We start from the raw sequence: 19283 nt of genomic DNA on the forward strand, positions 1-19283 counted from the left end.
ACTAAATACAGGAGGCATTGAACTGCCATATGGAGAGTGATACAAGGCGATATAGAACAATACAAGTTAGGTTTTTACTTAGAAAAATAGGGGTATATAATGAGGTAACCACAAAAAGGTATAACAACTCTATAACTCAAGACAAAAACCAAGAAAAACGTAACGACTCAACTAACATAAAGTCAAACACTATGAAAGTGAGGATCTCACAATTTACTAAGAAAAACGCCTCAGCACAAAAAAGTATGTGGAAAAATGAAATTGTCAACAACACACATAAAAAGGCATCAAAATGACAGCACTAAAAACTTATTTATCTATAATTACCCTGAATGTAAATGGACTAAACGCACCAATAAAGAGACAGAGAGTCACAGACTGGATAAAGAAACACGATCCATCTATATGCTGCCTACAAGAGACACACCTTAGACTTAGAGACACAAACAAACTAAAACTCAAAGGATGGAAAAAAGTATATCAAGCAAACAATAAGCAAAAAAGAAGAGGAGTAGCAATATTAATTTCTGACAAAATAGACTTTAGACTTAAATCCACCACAAAGGATAAAGAAGGACACTATATAATGATAAAAGGGACAATTGATCAGGAAGACATAACCATATTAAATATTTACGCACCCAATGACAGGGCTGCAAGATATATAAATCAAATTTTAACAGAACTGAAAAGCGAGATAGATACCTCCACAATTATAGTAGGAGACTTCAACACACCACTTTCGGAGAAGGACAGGACATCCAGTAAGAAGCTCAACAGAGACACGGAAGATCTAATTACAACAATCAACCAACTTGACCTCATTGACTTATACAGAACTCTCCACCCAACTGCTGCAAAATATACTTTTTTTTCTAGCGCACATGGAACATTCTCTAGAATAGACCACATATTAGGTCATAAAACAAACCTTTGCAGAGTCCAAAACATCGAAATATTACAAAGCATCTTCTCAGACCACAAGGCAATAAAACTAGAGATCAATAACAGAAGAACGAGGGAAAAGAAATCAAATACTTGGAAAATGAACAATACCCTCCTGAAAAAAGACTGGGTTATAGAAGACATCAAGGAGGGAATAAGGAAATTCATAGACAGCAACGAGAATGAAAATACTTCCTATCAAAACCTCTGGGACACAGCAAAAGCAGTGCTCAGAGGTCAATTTATATCAATAAATGCACACATACAAAAAGAAGAAAGAGCCAAAATCAGAGAACTGTCCCTACAACTTGAACAAATAGAAAGTGAGCAACAAAAGAATCCATCAGGCACCAGAAGAAAACAAATAATAAAAATTAGAGCTGAACTAAATGAATTAGAGAACAGAAAAACAATTGAAAGAATTAACAAAGCCAAAAGCTGGTTCTTTGAAAAAATTAACAAAATTGATAAACCATTGGCTAGACTGACTAAAGAAATACAGGAAAGGAAACAAATAACCCGAATAAGAAATGAGAAGGACCACATCACAACAGAACCAAATGAAATTAAAAGAATCATTTCAGATTATTATGAAAAATTGTACTCTAACAAATTTGAAAACCTAGAAGAAATGGATGAATTCCTTGAAAAACACTACCTACCTAAACTAACACATTCAGAAGCAGAACAACTAAATAGACCCATAACAAAAAAAGAGATTGAAACGGTAATCAAAAAACTCCCAACAAAAAAAAGTCCTGGCCCGGACGGCTTCACTGCAGAGTTCTACCAAATTTTCAGAGAAGAGTTAACACCACTACTACTAAAGGTATTCCAAAGCATAGAAAATGACGGAATACTACCCAACTCATTCTATGAAGCCACCATCTCCCTGATACCAAAACCAGGTAAAGACATTACAAAAAAAGAAAATTATAGACCTATATCCCTCATGAACATTGATGCAAAAATCCTCAACAAAATTCTAGCCAATAGAATCCAACAACACATCAAAAAAATAATTCACCCTGATCAAGTGGGATTTATACCAGGTATGCAAGGCTGGTTTAATATCAGAAAAACCATTAATGTAATCCATCACATAAATAAAACAAAAGACAAAAACCACATGATCTTATCAATTGATGCAGAAAAGGCATTTGACAAAGTCCAACACCCATTTATGATAAAAACTCTTACCAAAATAGGAATTGAAGGAAAATTCCTCAACATAATAAAGGGCATCTATGCAAAGCCAACAGCCAATATCACTCTAAATGGAGAGAACCTGAAAGCATTTCCCTTGAGAACAGGAACCAGACAAGGATGCCCTTTATCACCGCTCTTATTCAACATCGTGTTGGAAGTCTTAGCCAGGGCAATCAGGCTAGACAAAGAAATAAAAGGTATCCGGATTGGCAAGGAAGAAGTAAAGTTATCACTATTTGCAGATGACATGATTATATACACAGAAAACCCTAAGGAATCCTCCAAAAAACTACTGAAACTAATAGAAGAGTTTGGCAGAGTCTCAGGTTATAAAATAAACATACAAAAATCACTTGGATTCCTCTACATCAACAAAAAGAACACCGAAGAGGAAATAACCAAATCAATACCATTCACGGTAGCCCCCAAGAAGATAAGATACTTAGGAATAAATCTTACCAAGGATGTAAAAGACCTATACAAAGAAAACTACAAAGCTCTACTACAAGAAATTCAAAAGGACATACTTAAGTGGAAAAACATACCTTGCTCATGGATAGGAAGACTTAACATAGTAAAAATGTCTATTCTACCAAAAGCCATCTATACATTTAACGCACTTCCGATCCAAATTCCAATGTCATATTTTAAGGGGATAGAGAAACAAATCACCAATTTCATATGGAAGGGAAAAAAGCCCCGGATAAGCAAAGCACTACTGAAAAAGAAGAAGAAAGTGGGAGGCCTCACCTTACCTGACTTCAGAACCTATTATACAGCCACAGTAGTCAAAACAGCCTGGTATTGGTACAACAACAGACACATAGACCAATGGAACAGAATTGAGAACCCAGACATAGATCCATCCACGTATGAGCAGCTGATATTTGACAAAGGACCAGTGTCAATTAACTGGGGAAAAGACAGCCTTTTTAACAAATGGTGCTGGTATAACTGGATATCCATTTGCAAAAAAATGAAACAGGACCCATACCTCACACCATGCACAAAAACTAACTCCAAGTGGATCAAAGACCTAAACATAAAGACTAAAACGATAAAGATCATGGAAGAAAAAATTGGGACAACCCTAGGAGCCCTAATACAAGGTATAAACAGAATACAAAACATTACCAAAAATGATGAAGAGAAACCCGATAACTGGGAGCTCCTAAAAATCAAACACCTATGCTCATCTAAAGACTTCACCAAAAGAGTAAAAAGACCACCTACAGATTGGGAAAGAATTTTCAGCTATGACATCTCCGACCAGCGCCTGATCTCTAAAATCTACATGATTCTGTCAAAACTCAACCACAAAAAGACAAACAACCCAATCAAGAAGTGGGCAAAGGATATGAACACACATTTCTCTAAAGAAGATATTCAGGCAGCCAACAGATACATGAGAAAATGCTCTCGATCATTAGCCATTAGAGAAATGCAAATTAAAACTACGATGAGATTCCATCTCACACCAGCAAGGCTGGCATTAATCCAAAAAACACAAAATAATAAATGTTGGAGAGGCTGCGGAGAGATTGGAACTCTCATACACTGCTGGTGGGAATGTAAAATGGTACAACCACTTTGGAAATCTATCTGGCGTTATCTTAAACAGTTAGAAATAGAACTACCATACAACCCAGAAATCCCACTCCTCGGAATATACCCTAGAGATACAAGAGCCTTCATACAAACAGATATATGCACACCCATGTTTATTGCAGCTCTGTTTACAATAGCAAAAAGTTGGAAGCAACCAAGGTGTCCATCAACGGATGAATGGGTAAATAAATTGTGGTATATTCACACAATGGATTACTACGCATCGATAAAGAACAGTGACGAATCTCTGAAACATTTCATAACATGGAGGAACCTGGAAGGCATTATGCTGAGCGAAATGAGTCAGAGGCAAAAGGACAAATACTGTATAAGACCACTATTATAAGATCTTGAGAAATAGTAAACCTGAGAAGAACACATACTTTTGTGGTTACGAGGGGGGGAGGGAGGGAGGGTGGGAGAGGGTTTTTTTATTGATTAATCAGTAGATAAGAACTGCTTTAGGTGAAGGGAAAGACAACTCTCAATACATGGAAGGTCAGCTCAATTGGACTGGACCAAAAGCAAAGAAGTTTCCGGGATAAAATGAATGCTTCAAAGCTCAGCGGAGCAAGCGCGGGGGTCTGGGGAACATGGTTTGCGGGGACTTCTAAGTCAATTGGCAAAATAATTCTATTATGAAATCATTCTGCATCCCACTTTGAAATGTGGCGTCTGGGGTCTTAAATGCTAACAAGCAGCCATCTAAGATGCAGCAATTGGTCTCAACCCACCTGGAGCAAAGGAAAATGAAGAACACCAAGCCCACATGACAACTAAGAGCCCAAGAGACAGAAGGGGCCACATGAACCAGAGACCTACATCATCCTGAGACCAGAAGAACTAGTTGGTGCCCGGCCACAATCGATGACTGCCCTGACAGGGAGCTCAGCAGAGGACCCCTGAGGGAGCAGGAGAGCAGTGGGATGCAGACCCCAAATTCTCATAAGAAGACCAAACTTAATGGTCTGACTGAGACTGGAGGAATCCCGGCGGTCATGCTCTCCAGACCTTCTGTTGACACAGGACAGGAACCATCCCTGAAGACAACTCATCAGACATGAAAGGGACTGGTCAGCGGGTGGGAGAGAGACGCTGATGAAGAGTGAGCCAATTATATCAGGTGTACACTTGAGATTGTGTTGGCAACTCTTGTCTGGAGGGGGGATGGGAGGATAGAGAGAGAGGGAAGCCGGCAAAATTGTCAAGAAAGGAGAGACTGAAAGGGCTGACTCAAGACGGGGAGAGTAAGTGGGAGTAGGGAGTGAGATGTATGTAAACTTATATGTGACAGACGGATTGGATTTGTAAACGTTCACTTGAAGCTTAATAAAAGTTATTATAAAAAAAAAAAAAAAAAAAAAAAAAAAAAAAAAAAGTCCTGGCCCAGATGGCTTCACTGCAGAGTTCTACCAAACTTTCAGAGAAGACTTAACACCATTACTATTGAAGGTATTTCAAAGTATAGAAAAAGACGGAATACTACCCAACTCATTCTATGAAGCAACCATCTCCCTGATACCAAAACCAGGTAAAGACATTACAAAAAAAGAAAATGTTAGACCTATATCCCTCATGAACATAGATGCAAAAATCCTTAACAAAATTCTAGCCAATAGAATCCAACAACACATCAAAAAAATAATACACCCTGATCAAGTGGGATTTATGCCAGGTATGCAAGGCTGGTTTAATATCAGAAAAACCATTAATGTAATCCATCACATAAATAAAACAAAAGATAAAAACCACATGATCTTATCAATAGATGCAGAAAAGGCATTTGACAAAGTTCAACACCCATTTATGATAAAAACTCTAACCAAAATAGGAATTGAAGGAAAATTCCTCAACATAATAAAGGGCATCTATGCAAAGCCAACGGCCAATATCACTCTAAATGGAGAGAACCTGAAAGCATTTCCCTTGAGAACGGGAACCAGACAAGGATGCCCTTTATCACCGCTCTTATTCAACATCGTGTTTTTTTTTATGCAAAGCCAACGGCCAATATCACTCTAAATGGAGAGAACCTGAAAGCATTTCCCTTGAGAACGGGAACCAGACAAGGATGCCCTTTATCACCGCTCTTATTCAACATCGTGTTGGAAGTCTTAGCCAGGGCAATTAGGCTAGACAAAGAAATAAAGGGTATCCAGATTGGTAAGGAGGAAGTAAAGCTATCACTATTTGCAGATGACATGATCGTATACATGGAAAACCCTAAGGAATCCTCCAGAAAACTACTGAAACTAATAGAAGAGTTTGGAAGAGTCTCAGGATATAAAATAAACATACAAAAATCACTTGGATTCCTCTACATCAACAAAAAGAACACCGAAGAGGAAATAACCAAATCAATACCATTCACAGTAGCCCCCAAGAAGATAAAATACTTAGGAATAAATCTTACCAAAGATGTAAAAGACCTATACAAAGAAAACTATAAAACTCTGCTACAAGAATTCAAAAGGACATACTTAAGTGGAAAAACATACCCTGCTCATGGATAGGAAGACTTAACATAGTAAAAATGTCTATTCTACCAAAAGCCATTTATAAATACAATGCACTTCCAATCCAAATACCAGTGTCATACTTTAAGGGGATAGAGAAACAAATCACTAATTTCATATGGAAAGGAAAGAACCCCCGGATAAGCAAAACATTACTGAAAAAGAAGAAGAAAGTGGGAGGCCTCACTCTACCTGATTTCAGAACCTATTATATAGCTACAGTAGTCAAAACAGCCTGGTACTGGTACAACAACAGGCACATAGACCAATGGAACAGAATTGAGAATCCATCCACGTATGAGCAGCTGATATTTGACAAAGGACCAGTGTCAGTCAATTGGGCAAATAATAGTCTTTTTAACAAATGGTGCTGGCATACCTGGATATCCATATGCAAAAGAATGAAACAGGACCCATACCTCACACCATGCACAAAAACTAACTCCAAGTGGATCAAAGACCTAAACATAAAGACTAAAACGATAAAAATCATGGAAGAAAAAATAGGATCTACCCTAGGAGCCCTAATACAGGGCAGAAACAGAATACAAAACATTACCAAAAATGATGAGGAGAAACCAGATAACTGGGAGCTCCTAAAAATCAAACACCTATGCTCATCTAAAGACTTCACCAAAAGAGTAAAAAGACCACCTACAGACTGGGAAAGAATATTCAGCTATGACATCTCAGACCAGCACCTGATCTCTAAAATCTACATGATTCTGTCAAAACTCAACCACAAAAAGACAAACAACCCAATCAAGAAGTGGGCAAAGGATATGAACACACATTTCACTAAGGAAGATATTCAGGCAGCCAACAGATACATGAGAAAATGCTCTCAATCATTAGCCATTAGAGAAATGCAAACTAAAACTACAATGAGATTCCATCTCACACCAACTAGACTGGCATTAATTCAAAAAACACAAAATAATAAATGTTGGAGAGGCTGCGGAGAGATTGGAACTCTCATACACTGCTGTTGGGATTGTAAAATGGTACAACCACTTTGGAAATCCATCTGGCGTTATCTTAAACAGTTAGAAATAGAACTACCATACAACCCAGAAATCCCACTCCTCGGAATATACCCTAAAGATACAAGAGCCTTCACACAAACAGATATATGCACACCCATGTTCATTGCAGCTCTGTTTACAATAGCAAAAAGCTGGAAGCAACCAAGATGTCCATCAACGGACGAATGGGTAAATAAATTGTGGTATATTCACACAATGGAATACTACGCATCGATAAAGAACAGTGACGAATCTCTGAAACATTTCATAACATGGAGGAAGCTGGAAGGCATTATGCTGAGCGAAATGAGTCAGTTGCAAAAGGACAAATATTGTATAAGACCACTATTATAAGATCTTGAGAAATAGAAAAAACGGAAAAGAACACATACTTTTGTGGTTACGAAGGGGGGAGGGAGGGAGGGAGGGAGGGAGAGGGCTTCTTATAGATCAATCTGTAGATAAGAACTGCTTTGGGTGAAGGGAAAGACAACACTCAAAACAAGGAAGGTCAGGCTAATTGGACTGGATTAAAAGTAAAGAGGTTTCCGGGATAAAATGAAAGCTTCAAAGGTCAGTGAAGCAGGGGCTGGGGTCTGGGGAACTTGGTTTGAGGGGACTTCTAAGTCAATGGGCAAAACAATTCTATTATGAAAACCCTCTGCATCCCACTTTGAATTGTGGCGCCTGGGGTCCTAAATGCCAAGAAGCGGCCATCTAAAATACATTAATTGGTCTCAACCCACCTGGAGCAAAGGCAAAGGAAGAACACCAAGGTCACACGACAATTAAGAACCCAAGAGACAGAAAGGGCCATATGAACCAGAGACCTACATTATCCTGAGACCAGAAGAACTAGTTGGTGCCCAGCCACAATCGATGTCTGTCCTATCAGGGAGCACAACAGACAACTCCTGAGGGAGCAGGAGACCAATGGGATACAGACCCCAAATTCTCACTAAAAGACCACACCTAATGGTATGATTGCGACTAGAGGAATCCCAGAGACAATGCTCCCCAGAACTTCTGATGGCACAGGACAGGAACCATCCCCGAAGACAAATCATCAGGCATGAAAAGGACTGGTCAGTGGGGGGGAGAGAGATGCTGATGAAGAGTGAGCTAATTAAATCAGGTGGACACGGGAGAGTGTGTAGGCAGCTCTTGACTGGAGGGGGGATGGGAAGATAGAGAGAGAGGGAAGATGGCAAAATTGGCACGAAACGAGAGACTGTAAGGGCTGACTCAATAGGGGGAGAGCAAGTGGGAGAAGGGAGTAAGATGTATGTAAACCTACATGTGACAGACTGATTGGAATGGTAAATGTTCACTTGAAGCTTAATAAAAATTAAAAAAAAAAAAAATCCTGAGTTGGAGCTTCATTTGTTTTTGTAGATTGAACATCATCTCAGGTGATGCCTCCTACATGTGTGAATTTTCTAAACTTTTGACAGGTTTACCTTTATTTCTGTGAGACAAGCCTCTTGGCTATGTTTCCCAGTTACTGTGTTCTTGTGAGAATGTACTTACAGTGAGAATAAGCTATTACCCGTCTTCATTCAGTCATGTTGTTGTTGTTAGGTGCCATCGAATGGGTTCTGACTCATAGCAACCCTATACACAACAGAACGACAAAACACTGCCTGGTCCTGCGCCATCCTCACAATTGTTGCTGTGCTTGAACACATTGCTGTAGCCACTGTGTCAATCCATCAAGTTGAGGGTCTTCCTCTTTTTCACTGACCCTCTACTTTACCAAGCATTATGTTCCTTTTCCAGGGACTGATCCCTCCTGGTAACATGTCCAAAGTATGTGAGATGTAGTCTCACCATCCTTGCTTCTAAGGAGTATTCTGGTTGTACTTCTTCCAAGACAGATTTGTTCATTTTTTTGGCAGTCCATGGTATATTCAATAGTCTTCTCCAACACCACAATTCAAAGGCATCAATTTTTCTTTGGTTTTCCTTATTCATTGTCCAGCTTTCATATGCATATGAGGTGATTGAAAACACCAGGGCTTCGCTCAGGCACACCTTAGTCCTCAAGGTGATATCCTTGCTTTTCAACAGTTTAAAGAGGTCTTTTGCAGCAGATTTCGCCAATGTAACGTGTCTTTTGATTCTTGACTACTGCTTCTATGGGTGTTGATTGTGAATCCAAGCAAAATAAAATCTCCTCTTCGTTTATCATAATGTTGCTTATTTGTCTAGTTGTGAGGGTTTTTATTTTTTTTATGTTGAGGTGTAATCCATACTGAAGACTGTAGTCTTTGACCTGCATCAGTAAGTGCTTCAAGTCCTCTTCACTTTCAGCAAACAAGGTTGTGTCATCTGCATAGCGCAGGTTGTTCATGAGTCTTCCTCCAATCCTGATGCCCCGTTCTTCTTCATATAGTCCAGCTTCTCAAATTATTTGCTCAGCATACAGATTGAATAGGTATGGTGAAAGTATACAACCCTGATGCACACATTTCCTGACTTTAAACCATGCAGTATCCCCTTGTTAGGTTCGAACGGCTGCACAATTGAGCGTTCTGGAATTCTCGTTCTCTACAACGTTATCCATAATTTGGTATGATCCACACAGTCGAATGCCTTAGCAGAGTCAAAACAACACAATAAACACCTTTCTGGTATTCTCTGCATTCAGCCAGGATTTATCTGACATCAGCAATGATATCCCTGGTTCCATGCTCTTCTCTAAATCCAGCTTGAATATCTGGCAGTTCCCGGTCAATAAACTGCTGCAGTCGCTTTTGAATGATCTTCAGCAAAATTTTGTTTGCATGTGATATTAATTATATTGTTTGATAATTTCCACCTTTGGTTGGATCACCTTTCTTTGGAATAGGCATAAATATGGATCTTTTCTAGTCCGTTGGCCAAGTAGCTGTCTTCCAAATTTCTTGGCATAGACGAGTGAGCACTTCCAGTACTCCATGCGTTTGTTGAAACATCTCAACTGGTATTCCATCAACTCCTGGAGCCTTGTTTTTTGCCCATGCCTTCAGTGCAGCTTGGACTTCCTTCTTCAGTACCATTGGTTACTGATCATATGTTAACTCCTGAAATGGTTGACCGTTGATCAATTCTCTTTGGTATGGCGACTCTGTGTATTCCTTCCATCTTCTTTTGATGTTTCCTGAGTTGTTTAATATTTTCCCTGTAGAATCCTTCACTATTGCAACCCGAGGCTTGAATTGTTTCTTCAGTCCTTTCAGTTTGAGAAATGCAGAGCGTGTTTGTTCCCTTTTGGTTTTCCATCCCCAGGTCTTTGCACGTCACTGTAATACTTTGTCTTCTTGAGCTACCCTTTGAAATCTGTTCAGCTCTTTTACTTCATCATTTTTCCTTTCCCTTTAGCTACTGAACGTTCAAGAGTAAGTTTCAGAGTCTCTTCTGACATCCATTTAGGTCTTTTCTTTCTCTCCTGTTTTTTAACGACCTCTTGCTTTCTTCATGTATGATGTCCTTGATGTCATTCCGCAACTCATCTGGTCTTTGGTCATTAGTGGTCAACACATCAAATCTATTCTTGAGTTGGTCTCTAAATTCAGATGGGATATACTCAAGGTCATACTTTGGCTCTCGTGGGCTTGTTCTAATTTTCTTCAGATTCAATTTGAATATGTATATGTATATGACTAATTGATGGTCTGATCCACAGTCTGCCCTGGCCTTGTTCTGACTGATGATATTGAGCTTTTTCCATTGACTCTTTCCACAGATGTAGCTGATCTGATTCCTGTGCATTCTACTTGGTGAGGTCCATGTGTATAGTCATCGTTTATGTTGGTGAAAAAAGGTATTTGCAATGAAGAAGTCATTGGTCTTGCAAAAGTCAATCATACAATCTCTGGCATAGTTTCTATCACCAAGGCCATATTTTCCAACTACCAATCCTTCTTCTTTGTTTCCAACTTTTGTATTCCAATCACCAGTAATTATCAGTGAACCCTGATTGCATGTTCGATCAATTTCAGACTGCAGAAGCTGGTAAAAATCTTCAATTTCTTCATCTTTGGCCTTGGTGGTTGGTGGGTAAATTTGAATAATAGTCGTATTAACTGGTCTTCCTGGTAGGTGTGTGGATATTATCCTATCACTGACAGCATTGTACTTCAGGATAGATCTTCAAATAGTCTTTTTGACAATGAATGCATCATCATTCCTCTTCAAGTTGTCATTCCTCACAGAGTAGACCATATGATTGTCTGATTCAAAGTGACCAATACCAGTCCATTTCAGCTCACTAATGCCTAGGATATCTATCTTTATGTATTCCATTTCATTTTTAACCATTTCCAATTTTCCTAGATTCATGCTTCATGCATTCCATATTCTGATTATTAATGGATGTTTGCATCTGTTTCTTCTTATTTTGAGTCACGCCACATCAGCAAATGAAGGCCCCAAAAGCTTGACGCATCCATGTCATTAACGGCGACTCTACTTTGAGGAGGCAGCTCTTCCCCAGTGGTATTTTGAGTGCCTTCCCACCTGAGGGGCTTATCTTCCAGCACTATATCAGACAATGTTTTGCTGCTATTCATAAGGTTTTTACTGGCTAATTCTTCTCAGAAGTAGATTGCCAAGTCCTTCTTTGTAGTCTGTCTTAGTCTGGAACCTCGGCTGAAATCTGTCTGCCATGGGTGACCCTGCTGGTATTTGAAAACCAGTGACATAGCTCCCAGCATCACAGCAACACGCAAGCCCCCACAGTACGACAAACTGATGAACAAACAGTCATAGTGGCCATTTTCTTCTTTACATCATTCATTGTTTCCAAGTGTTAATGGCTTCCTTCTTTTCTAGCTTCTGAATGGTAAACAAAGCCTTTCCAATAAGGAATAATGCATTACAGTGGTACTTTTCCAAGAGACTGGAACTCCTGCAAGTTATTCTTACCCTATGTTCAATCTTAGGGCCCAATCATTGCTTCCAAGTGTAGCAGGTGGAATGCACTGGTGTGAGCAGTTCTGCAGTATTCCAGGGCAGCTGTTTTTGCTTCTTAGCTGTTAGCACTGCTTTTGTTCTGATGAAGAATACATACAGTGGTAATTTTCCTGAGATTCAACTTCCTTTGGTTTTCTTATTTGGCCTGTAAGTACTGCTTTTGTAGTAATCAAGAATACATTATTGTGGTAATTTCCTTGAGATAATAAATCTCTTGGATTTATTTATTTGGGCTGTTAAGTATTGACTGTTTCTACAGTAAGGAAGGATGCATTGTACCATATTTTGAAAAATTTCACGAAAAATAATAAAAAGGTTAAGAAGAAAGAAAGTAGAATAAAACGTACATGCAGTCATTGCCAGGTGCCTTCATGTTTTACCTCATATTTTGCCAAGTTTCAAGAATAAAATTAAAAATAAACAAATAAGTTTTATCACTGACTCATGTCAGAAGGATTTACATTGTTCAGGGTCCCCTGGAATACACGAGATTCTAGATAATGGGTATCGAAAAATTCTGAATTGTTTCTTTAGTTAGCATACTTTCATTAGTGAAAACATATAGTATCATCAAAAAATTCAAAGGAGAAAATATTTGGTCTTTGAAAGGGATATATATGCGCACACGTGTGCATGTGCGTGTGTATGTTTGTGTGTGTGCATATATATGTGCATGTGTGTGTGTGTGTGTGTGTGTGTGTGTGTATATATATATACACATATCTTCCTAAGTAGAGCAAATAGTTAACACACTCACCTGCTAACTGAAAGTTTGGAGGTTCAAGTTCACTCAGAGATGCCTTAGAAAAGAAGCCTGGCAATCTACTTCTGAAAAATCAGCTATTGAAAACTCTGTGGAGCACAGTTCTACTCTAACACACATGGATTCACCATGAGTTGGAATCAATTGGTGACAACTGGTGGTATACATGTGTATGTGCGTGTGTGTATATATGAATTTTATACTTGTACACCTTATCTACACAAACATATATCAATTCCTCCAACATATTCATTTAGCTGCCTCAGAATATCTCCCTTGCTTCCTCTATGCTCCATTCCTAAACCCCTTTTCCGCATCGAATAGACCTTCAAACCAGCTGTTATTTGATTGCATGTTTTCCCTTTGCTTCTTGAGCAAGCTGAACATTATTGATTTATTTTAAAAATAACTCCACCTCCCTGGTTTTCTTAGTAAATCACCATGTGCATAAGCAATGCAAGTGGATTACAGGAAACATTAGCACTAGCAATTGTTACAAGCTATCAAAGCCACAACATGGTTAGAGGCTAGATCAAGAGACGCTGGGGATGGGGTTACCTAATGTAGCAAAATCGCCTATTGCCTCTGGACAATCATCATCCAAAAGAAAAGGCCAAGCTTCTTCATGAATCTCCAAACCACAAATAAGCTAAAAGTGAAAAGACCTGCCAGAAGAATTCCTCACTGATGCATTTTATCCTCAATAATATTAAATTAACCATAGAGTACATGTCATTACAAGATAAAATAAACCTTTTGAACCATAATTCACAGTGACTTTAAGAGTTGATGACTATGGGTGTATGACGGTTACTAGAGAGAATATATCCCATGAGCACTAGCATTAACACAGGCATTTCCAGATACAGTGACATCATTAACATCATTCATCCTCACAGAATTGACAGAGTACATGACTTTCACCTTCAGAACATCTGTTCCTCATATAAATGCACAGAACCTGCTCAAGTATTTCAGGAGGCCAAATGACCCACATATTTACTCTTAACAAGAGCTCATTTTGCATTCTCGGTTCATGATTTTTATTGACTAACTGACATTTCCCCCAGACATTTTCCAAGCAAAAGCAGAAACTCCATTTCATTTGTCTCTATTTCCAAATACCCTAAATGATGACTGGGTCATAGTAAATACTCAGTGTATGCTTGTTGAAAACATCAATGAATGGATCTTTGATTCTCAGTGCCAAGTAAAATGTCCAAACCCATTACCACTGAGTGAATTTTGACTCATAGTGACCCTAGAGGACAGAGAAGAAGTATCCCATAGGGTTTCCAAGGCTGTAAATCTTTACAGATGCAGACAGCCACATCTTTCTCCCTTGGAGCAGGTGGTGGGTTTGAACCATCGACCTTTGGTTAGCAGCCAAGCACTTAACCTCTGTTCCACCAGGGCTCCTTTACTGCCCTATGTAGTAGATTAAAAAAAAAAGAGAAGCAGAAGAGAAAGAAACTTGTTCATTACTTTTGGTACATAAAGAGGTTGCCAAAGTGCAAAAATGATTTCATTAAATTATCTTGGCCTCAAAAGTCAATGCATTTGGTTATATTTTTGGCAGAAATGCAATAACAACCATTTAGCTACTGATTTGTAGTTTCAGTGTGGACCCTCCTCTTATAATTTTAAATTTGAGAGGGGCTACGGCCCAAATAGGGTGGCAACTTCAGTATGCATTTAAACAATGATACTTCGAAAAATTGCGAATCTCTGGCCTAGATTACGTACCCTAAGAATATAAGCAACAAGACTACTACATCTCCTTGATTAATAAAGGTTGATGTGTGTTCAGTGATACTAGGACTATTATCCATCAATTACTCCCAAATCATCTTATTTACTCCAATGACAAAAAAACTATCATCCTACACCATCATCTCCTTTTCAACTGTCTTTTCATTTAGTACAATTTAAGTCAAGTGACCAGAGGATCTTCAATAAATATTATTTACTTATGTAGGCTGAGACTGATTAGAACAGATTATCACAGAAGGCAGGAGGCCCAGTACAAGATATGATCTGCTGTAACTGTAAACCCTTCGTAAAGTAATTTTTTTATTCAAATATATATTAAGCATCTAATCTGCCACACATTGAACTATGCAAACAGGATGCAGGCAAGGTCTCTGATTTCATGGGCCTTACATTCAAAAGAAAGCAAAAAGACAATAATCAAGAAACAAACAAAATCAGAGAATGAGAAGCGCTGTAGAAAATAACTATTGAGATTCAGTGATAACCATTCACTATTAGTTTTTTCAAGCATCAGGCACAGAGGAAAAGCACCACCACCAGCATCAATTAAACTCAATACTTACCACCACGATTATGTTTGCTGCCGGGATTGGAAGGTTTTCCACTTCAAGATCTTGACCAGCCATGGCCAACAGATTGAGAGATGGGTCATACGCAGGTCTAGGAAATGCTGAATTAACAATTTGGTGGTGTTTGCTTATTTGAGCTTGGGAAGAGAAATGGTAGCTATGTTTATATATCTTTTGAGGAGCTATATCCAGGCTTTTCTCAATACCTTGCGAATGGTGATAAATGAATACTGGCTTCCCACTCTTCTTCTGATGAATCGCCAAAAAGTGATCATTATTTCCTGAAAAGCACCCTGGAAGAGGGAAGAAGCAGAAAGAAAATTCAAAGATTCTATTCAGTAAGATCGGTAGAAACCTCTGAAAATGAGACTTATATTTTTCTTAAGAGGCTTTAAGGCTTCTGAAAGATTTAGATCAGTTAGTCTTCATCATTTTCTCTGCATCATCATCCCCAACAAATAGAACACATTTGATGGCATGGAGGCATCTCAGAGACTTCGAGTGGTGAGAAGTGGATGTAGCTTGAAAAAAATCCTTATTTCCCAGACATTCTAATACCTCCTAAAAAAAAATTTTTTTTTCTATTTCTAATGCCTCTTTTAGTCAAGAATCCCCACCTTTATCTAAACTCACAGTTCCAACACCTTGTTGGACTCTATTCCTGGATGTTTATTCTGCTCCTCAAATCATAAATATTTATATTATATCCAAGTGTTTTTTTCCTTTAATCAATAGAATTTCATACAATTCTCATTTCATACTTAATTTTGTTCTGCTTGTATTACAGTTAACTAAGCCTATTTAGTTTTTTATGTTTGCTAGACTATTTTAAGCTCATTAAGGGCAGAAATCTGAGTATATTCATGTGGTAGCAACTGCCAGCATTCTCTCCTTCTTATATGGCCATCCAGATAAAAGCTAAGTTTCCCAGCTTCCCCTGCCACTAAGTGTTGCCACTTGATTGAAGCCTAGCCATTGGGATGTGAGTGAACATGATGTGAGCCTTTCTTTCCACTTTTCCTCCTCTGCCGGCTGAAATGCAGATGAGATGGTGGGAGTTTGAGGTAGAAACCATGTGTTAAGGATGGTAAAGTGATAAGACAGAAGGATTCTGGGTCTCTGGTGAAAGTGGAACTATCATACCAACCCGAGTTTCTACTCAGACTTTACATGAGAGAGAAATAATTTTCTGTCTTACTTTAGCCAGTTATGTTAAATCTCTAAGTTACAGCAGTTGATCCTACCCCAACAAATACTTTCATCTTTATTTCTTCTATTAGGTAAATATTCATTGAATTGAATAACTTTTTCTTCCATTTGTTATTGGTGCAGGAGGAATTAGGAACCTGAGTCAGAAAGAATATTACTAGGTCAAATACCAATTAGAAAAGCAAAATAAGATGTTCTGTACAATATGACAAGCAGAGTGAGCAGATTGTAACTAGTTATGTCACCCACATCGTGGCAGATAATAGTAACCCAGGCCACCCCAGATTTTCCTTTGACATGCCAGTGTCAGTCATATGCTATACACTGTCCTTAGAAAATTATCACTGCTCCTTACATCCTTCCTCACTTCCTTATTATTTTATTTTTTACTTTATAACCAAATATTGCAAGGTCCTCCAAATCTTTTCTGAAAATTTCAGTTATTAACATGGCTTATTTCAACAAGACTATCATGGCAGATTTAGTTCTTATGTTGGTGAACATTTTAGATTTTTCTTTTTGGTAGAGGGCCAGTCTCTAAGGAGGGAAATCTACATTCATTCAACCATATAATATGCCTTTCCCCAAATAAAGGCTTATCCTTAAATGAGGAGTATTGGAAAAGGAAGCTAAGATAAAAATAGTATTTCTATTCCATTTCTAAACCCAAAGATGACCACTTCATTGTTGCTCTTAACAGTTCTCCCAGAGGGGAAGGAGGAAATTTCTTACCTGTCAGACATGTAGTAACTCTTCTGGAATACCACAATATCGTTTAGTAAATTACTTTTAGTAAAATACCAAGTGAACACCTTATGGTCAGAAAGTTAACATACATCAAAAACATTTTAGCCCCATTCTCTATTAATAAAACAATGGTAAGAATTATAATTTTGAAGTGGCCTGTTCTGAATTCCATAATATCACATATGTGCCTAATGATGGTTTCCTGTCTAAATCTAAGGAACTCTTATTTCATTTAGAGAAGAAAGGAAAAACAGAGTTATTTCCAGGCCATCATTGTCCAATCATCATATCTGGCAAATTGTGGCAGCTTGATTACTTCAAAAAAAAAGAAAGTCTATTTAGCCTGCTCAGAACTGAGACATGATGATTAGTTTCTATCACTATTTCAGCATCCACAAGAAATGTAATTGTGATTTGAATGATCTAAAGACTAAAGCCAAGAGGACCAGAAGATGATTTCCAAATGGCCTGTTATATACTGGAAGAAAGCACTTTAGCTGGCTAAGAAAATAACTGTCTTTATGTACCTAAGTGAAGGTTGAAGGCATTCTGGTGAGAGGGAACCGCTGGAAAAGCTAGTCACTACATGCAAGTCACACAAGCCTTGATCTTCAGATGGAGGAACTGATTTTTAAAACATGTAAAAATCGGCAATTTCTCCACTCTGGATTTACCATAAATGTTAAATTAGAAAATCGGAGAACACAGATTTCTGAGAAATGGAGAAAGAAATGAACAACAAGAAAATTACAGGATTATCTTCAATCTTTCTTTTTATGTGGTATTAACCACAGCAAACCATTTCAGAGGCACTTCATTTACATAGAATAGGTGAGTTCAGCTAAAAAATACCTCCTGTGCTAAAATTAGCCTACAGGGAAAGGGAAAACTATTCAATTTTAGGTGCAATTGAGACAAAATTGAAGTACAAAGTATAGGGCCTCCTCCTATCCCATCCTTATCCAGTTGCACAGATGAAAGGATGTAGTGCTGCCCAGTTCTTGAAAAATAAGAACCAAGTTAGCAGTGTAATATTAGGTAGGAAAAAAAAATTTTTTAAATGTTATCTTTAAATCTCCTGCATCAGAATCACCTTGAATATTAAAATGCAGATTTCTAAGACTTAACCAAGAACTACCATAGCAGAATCTCTAGAGATGTAGCACAGGCATCTGGATTTATAATCAATTTCTCGTATTCAAGCTCTGAAGTTTGGGGACCACTGAGCTAGTGTCTGGAATAAGTTTTGTCTTCTCTGTCCACAATTGCTATCTCTATATTTCCTCCTTTACTTTAACATTAAGAATATACTCAAGTAAATGTTTTGAAAATGTTAAGATTGAGATGTCTATTAAATATCGAAGTGGAAACATTGAATTAGAAGTTAGATATCCAACTGTGTAGTCCAGGGTTTTTTTTTGTTTGTTTTAGTCCAGGGTTGGAGAAAGAGAGATTTGGGAGTCATTCAATACAAAAAAGTTAAAGCCAAGGAACTGGATTGTTGGTAGAGGACGGAAGAGGACCTAGGACAGAACACTGTAAAATTCCAAAATTTAGAGTCAGAGAACTGGAAAAAAATGAGCCAGCAAAGGTAACTAAGAAGGAATAGTAATGGGGTAGGAGGAAAATCAGGAAAAAGCAGGTCATAGAAGCTTAAAGACAAAAATGATTCAGAACCTGTATATGCTATAGAACCTCAGGCAGAAGCAACTGAAAAATAACTCCGATAGTGATGTCTCTAGGAAATACGAGATAAATAAAACTTCCATGTGCTTCCATGGAGGATAAGTCCCACCGAAGACATGCATACAGATTTTAAAAAATTATGAACCATACTAAGAAACCCCTGCTATGAGAATATACAAGAAGTGGGAAGGTTATCATTTAAGGAAAAATAAATAAAAGAGAAAAAATAAAGGGGATTTTTTAAATAAGTTGATTTAAAGCATTGAAAGAGATAAAG

At 38.1% G+C, this 19283-nt stretch overlaps 1 protein-coding gene across 1 annotated transcript in view; it reads right to left on the bottom strand.

Annotated features, from left to right (window-relative positions):
• PTPRR (protein tyrosine phosphatase receptor type R) overlaps positions 1 to 19283 on the bottom strand; it is a 360816-nt gene that overhangs the window by 319981 nt on the left and 21552 nt on the right. The window contains exon 2 of the mRNA XM_049883889.1: positions 15359 to 15657. Coding sequence (XP_049739846.1) covers positions 15359 to 15657 — 299 coding nt within the window. The remainder of the gene's footprint in view (positions 1 to 15358; positions 15658 to 19283) is intronic.

The sequence above is a fragment of the Elephas maximus genome, chromosome 4 (genome assembly GCF_024166365.1).
Source record: "Elephas maximus indicus isolate mEleMax1 chromosome 4, mEleMax1 primary haplotype, whole genome shotgun sequence".
NCBI classification, from domain to species: Eukaryota; Metazoa; Chordata; class Mammalia; order Proboscidea; family Elephantidae; genus Elephas; species Elephas maximus.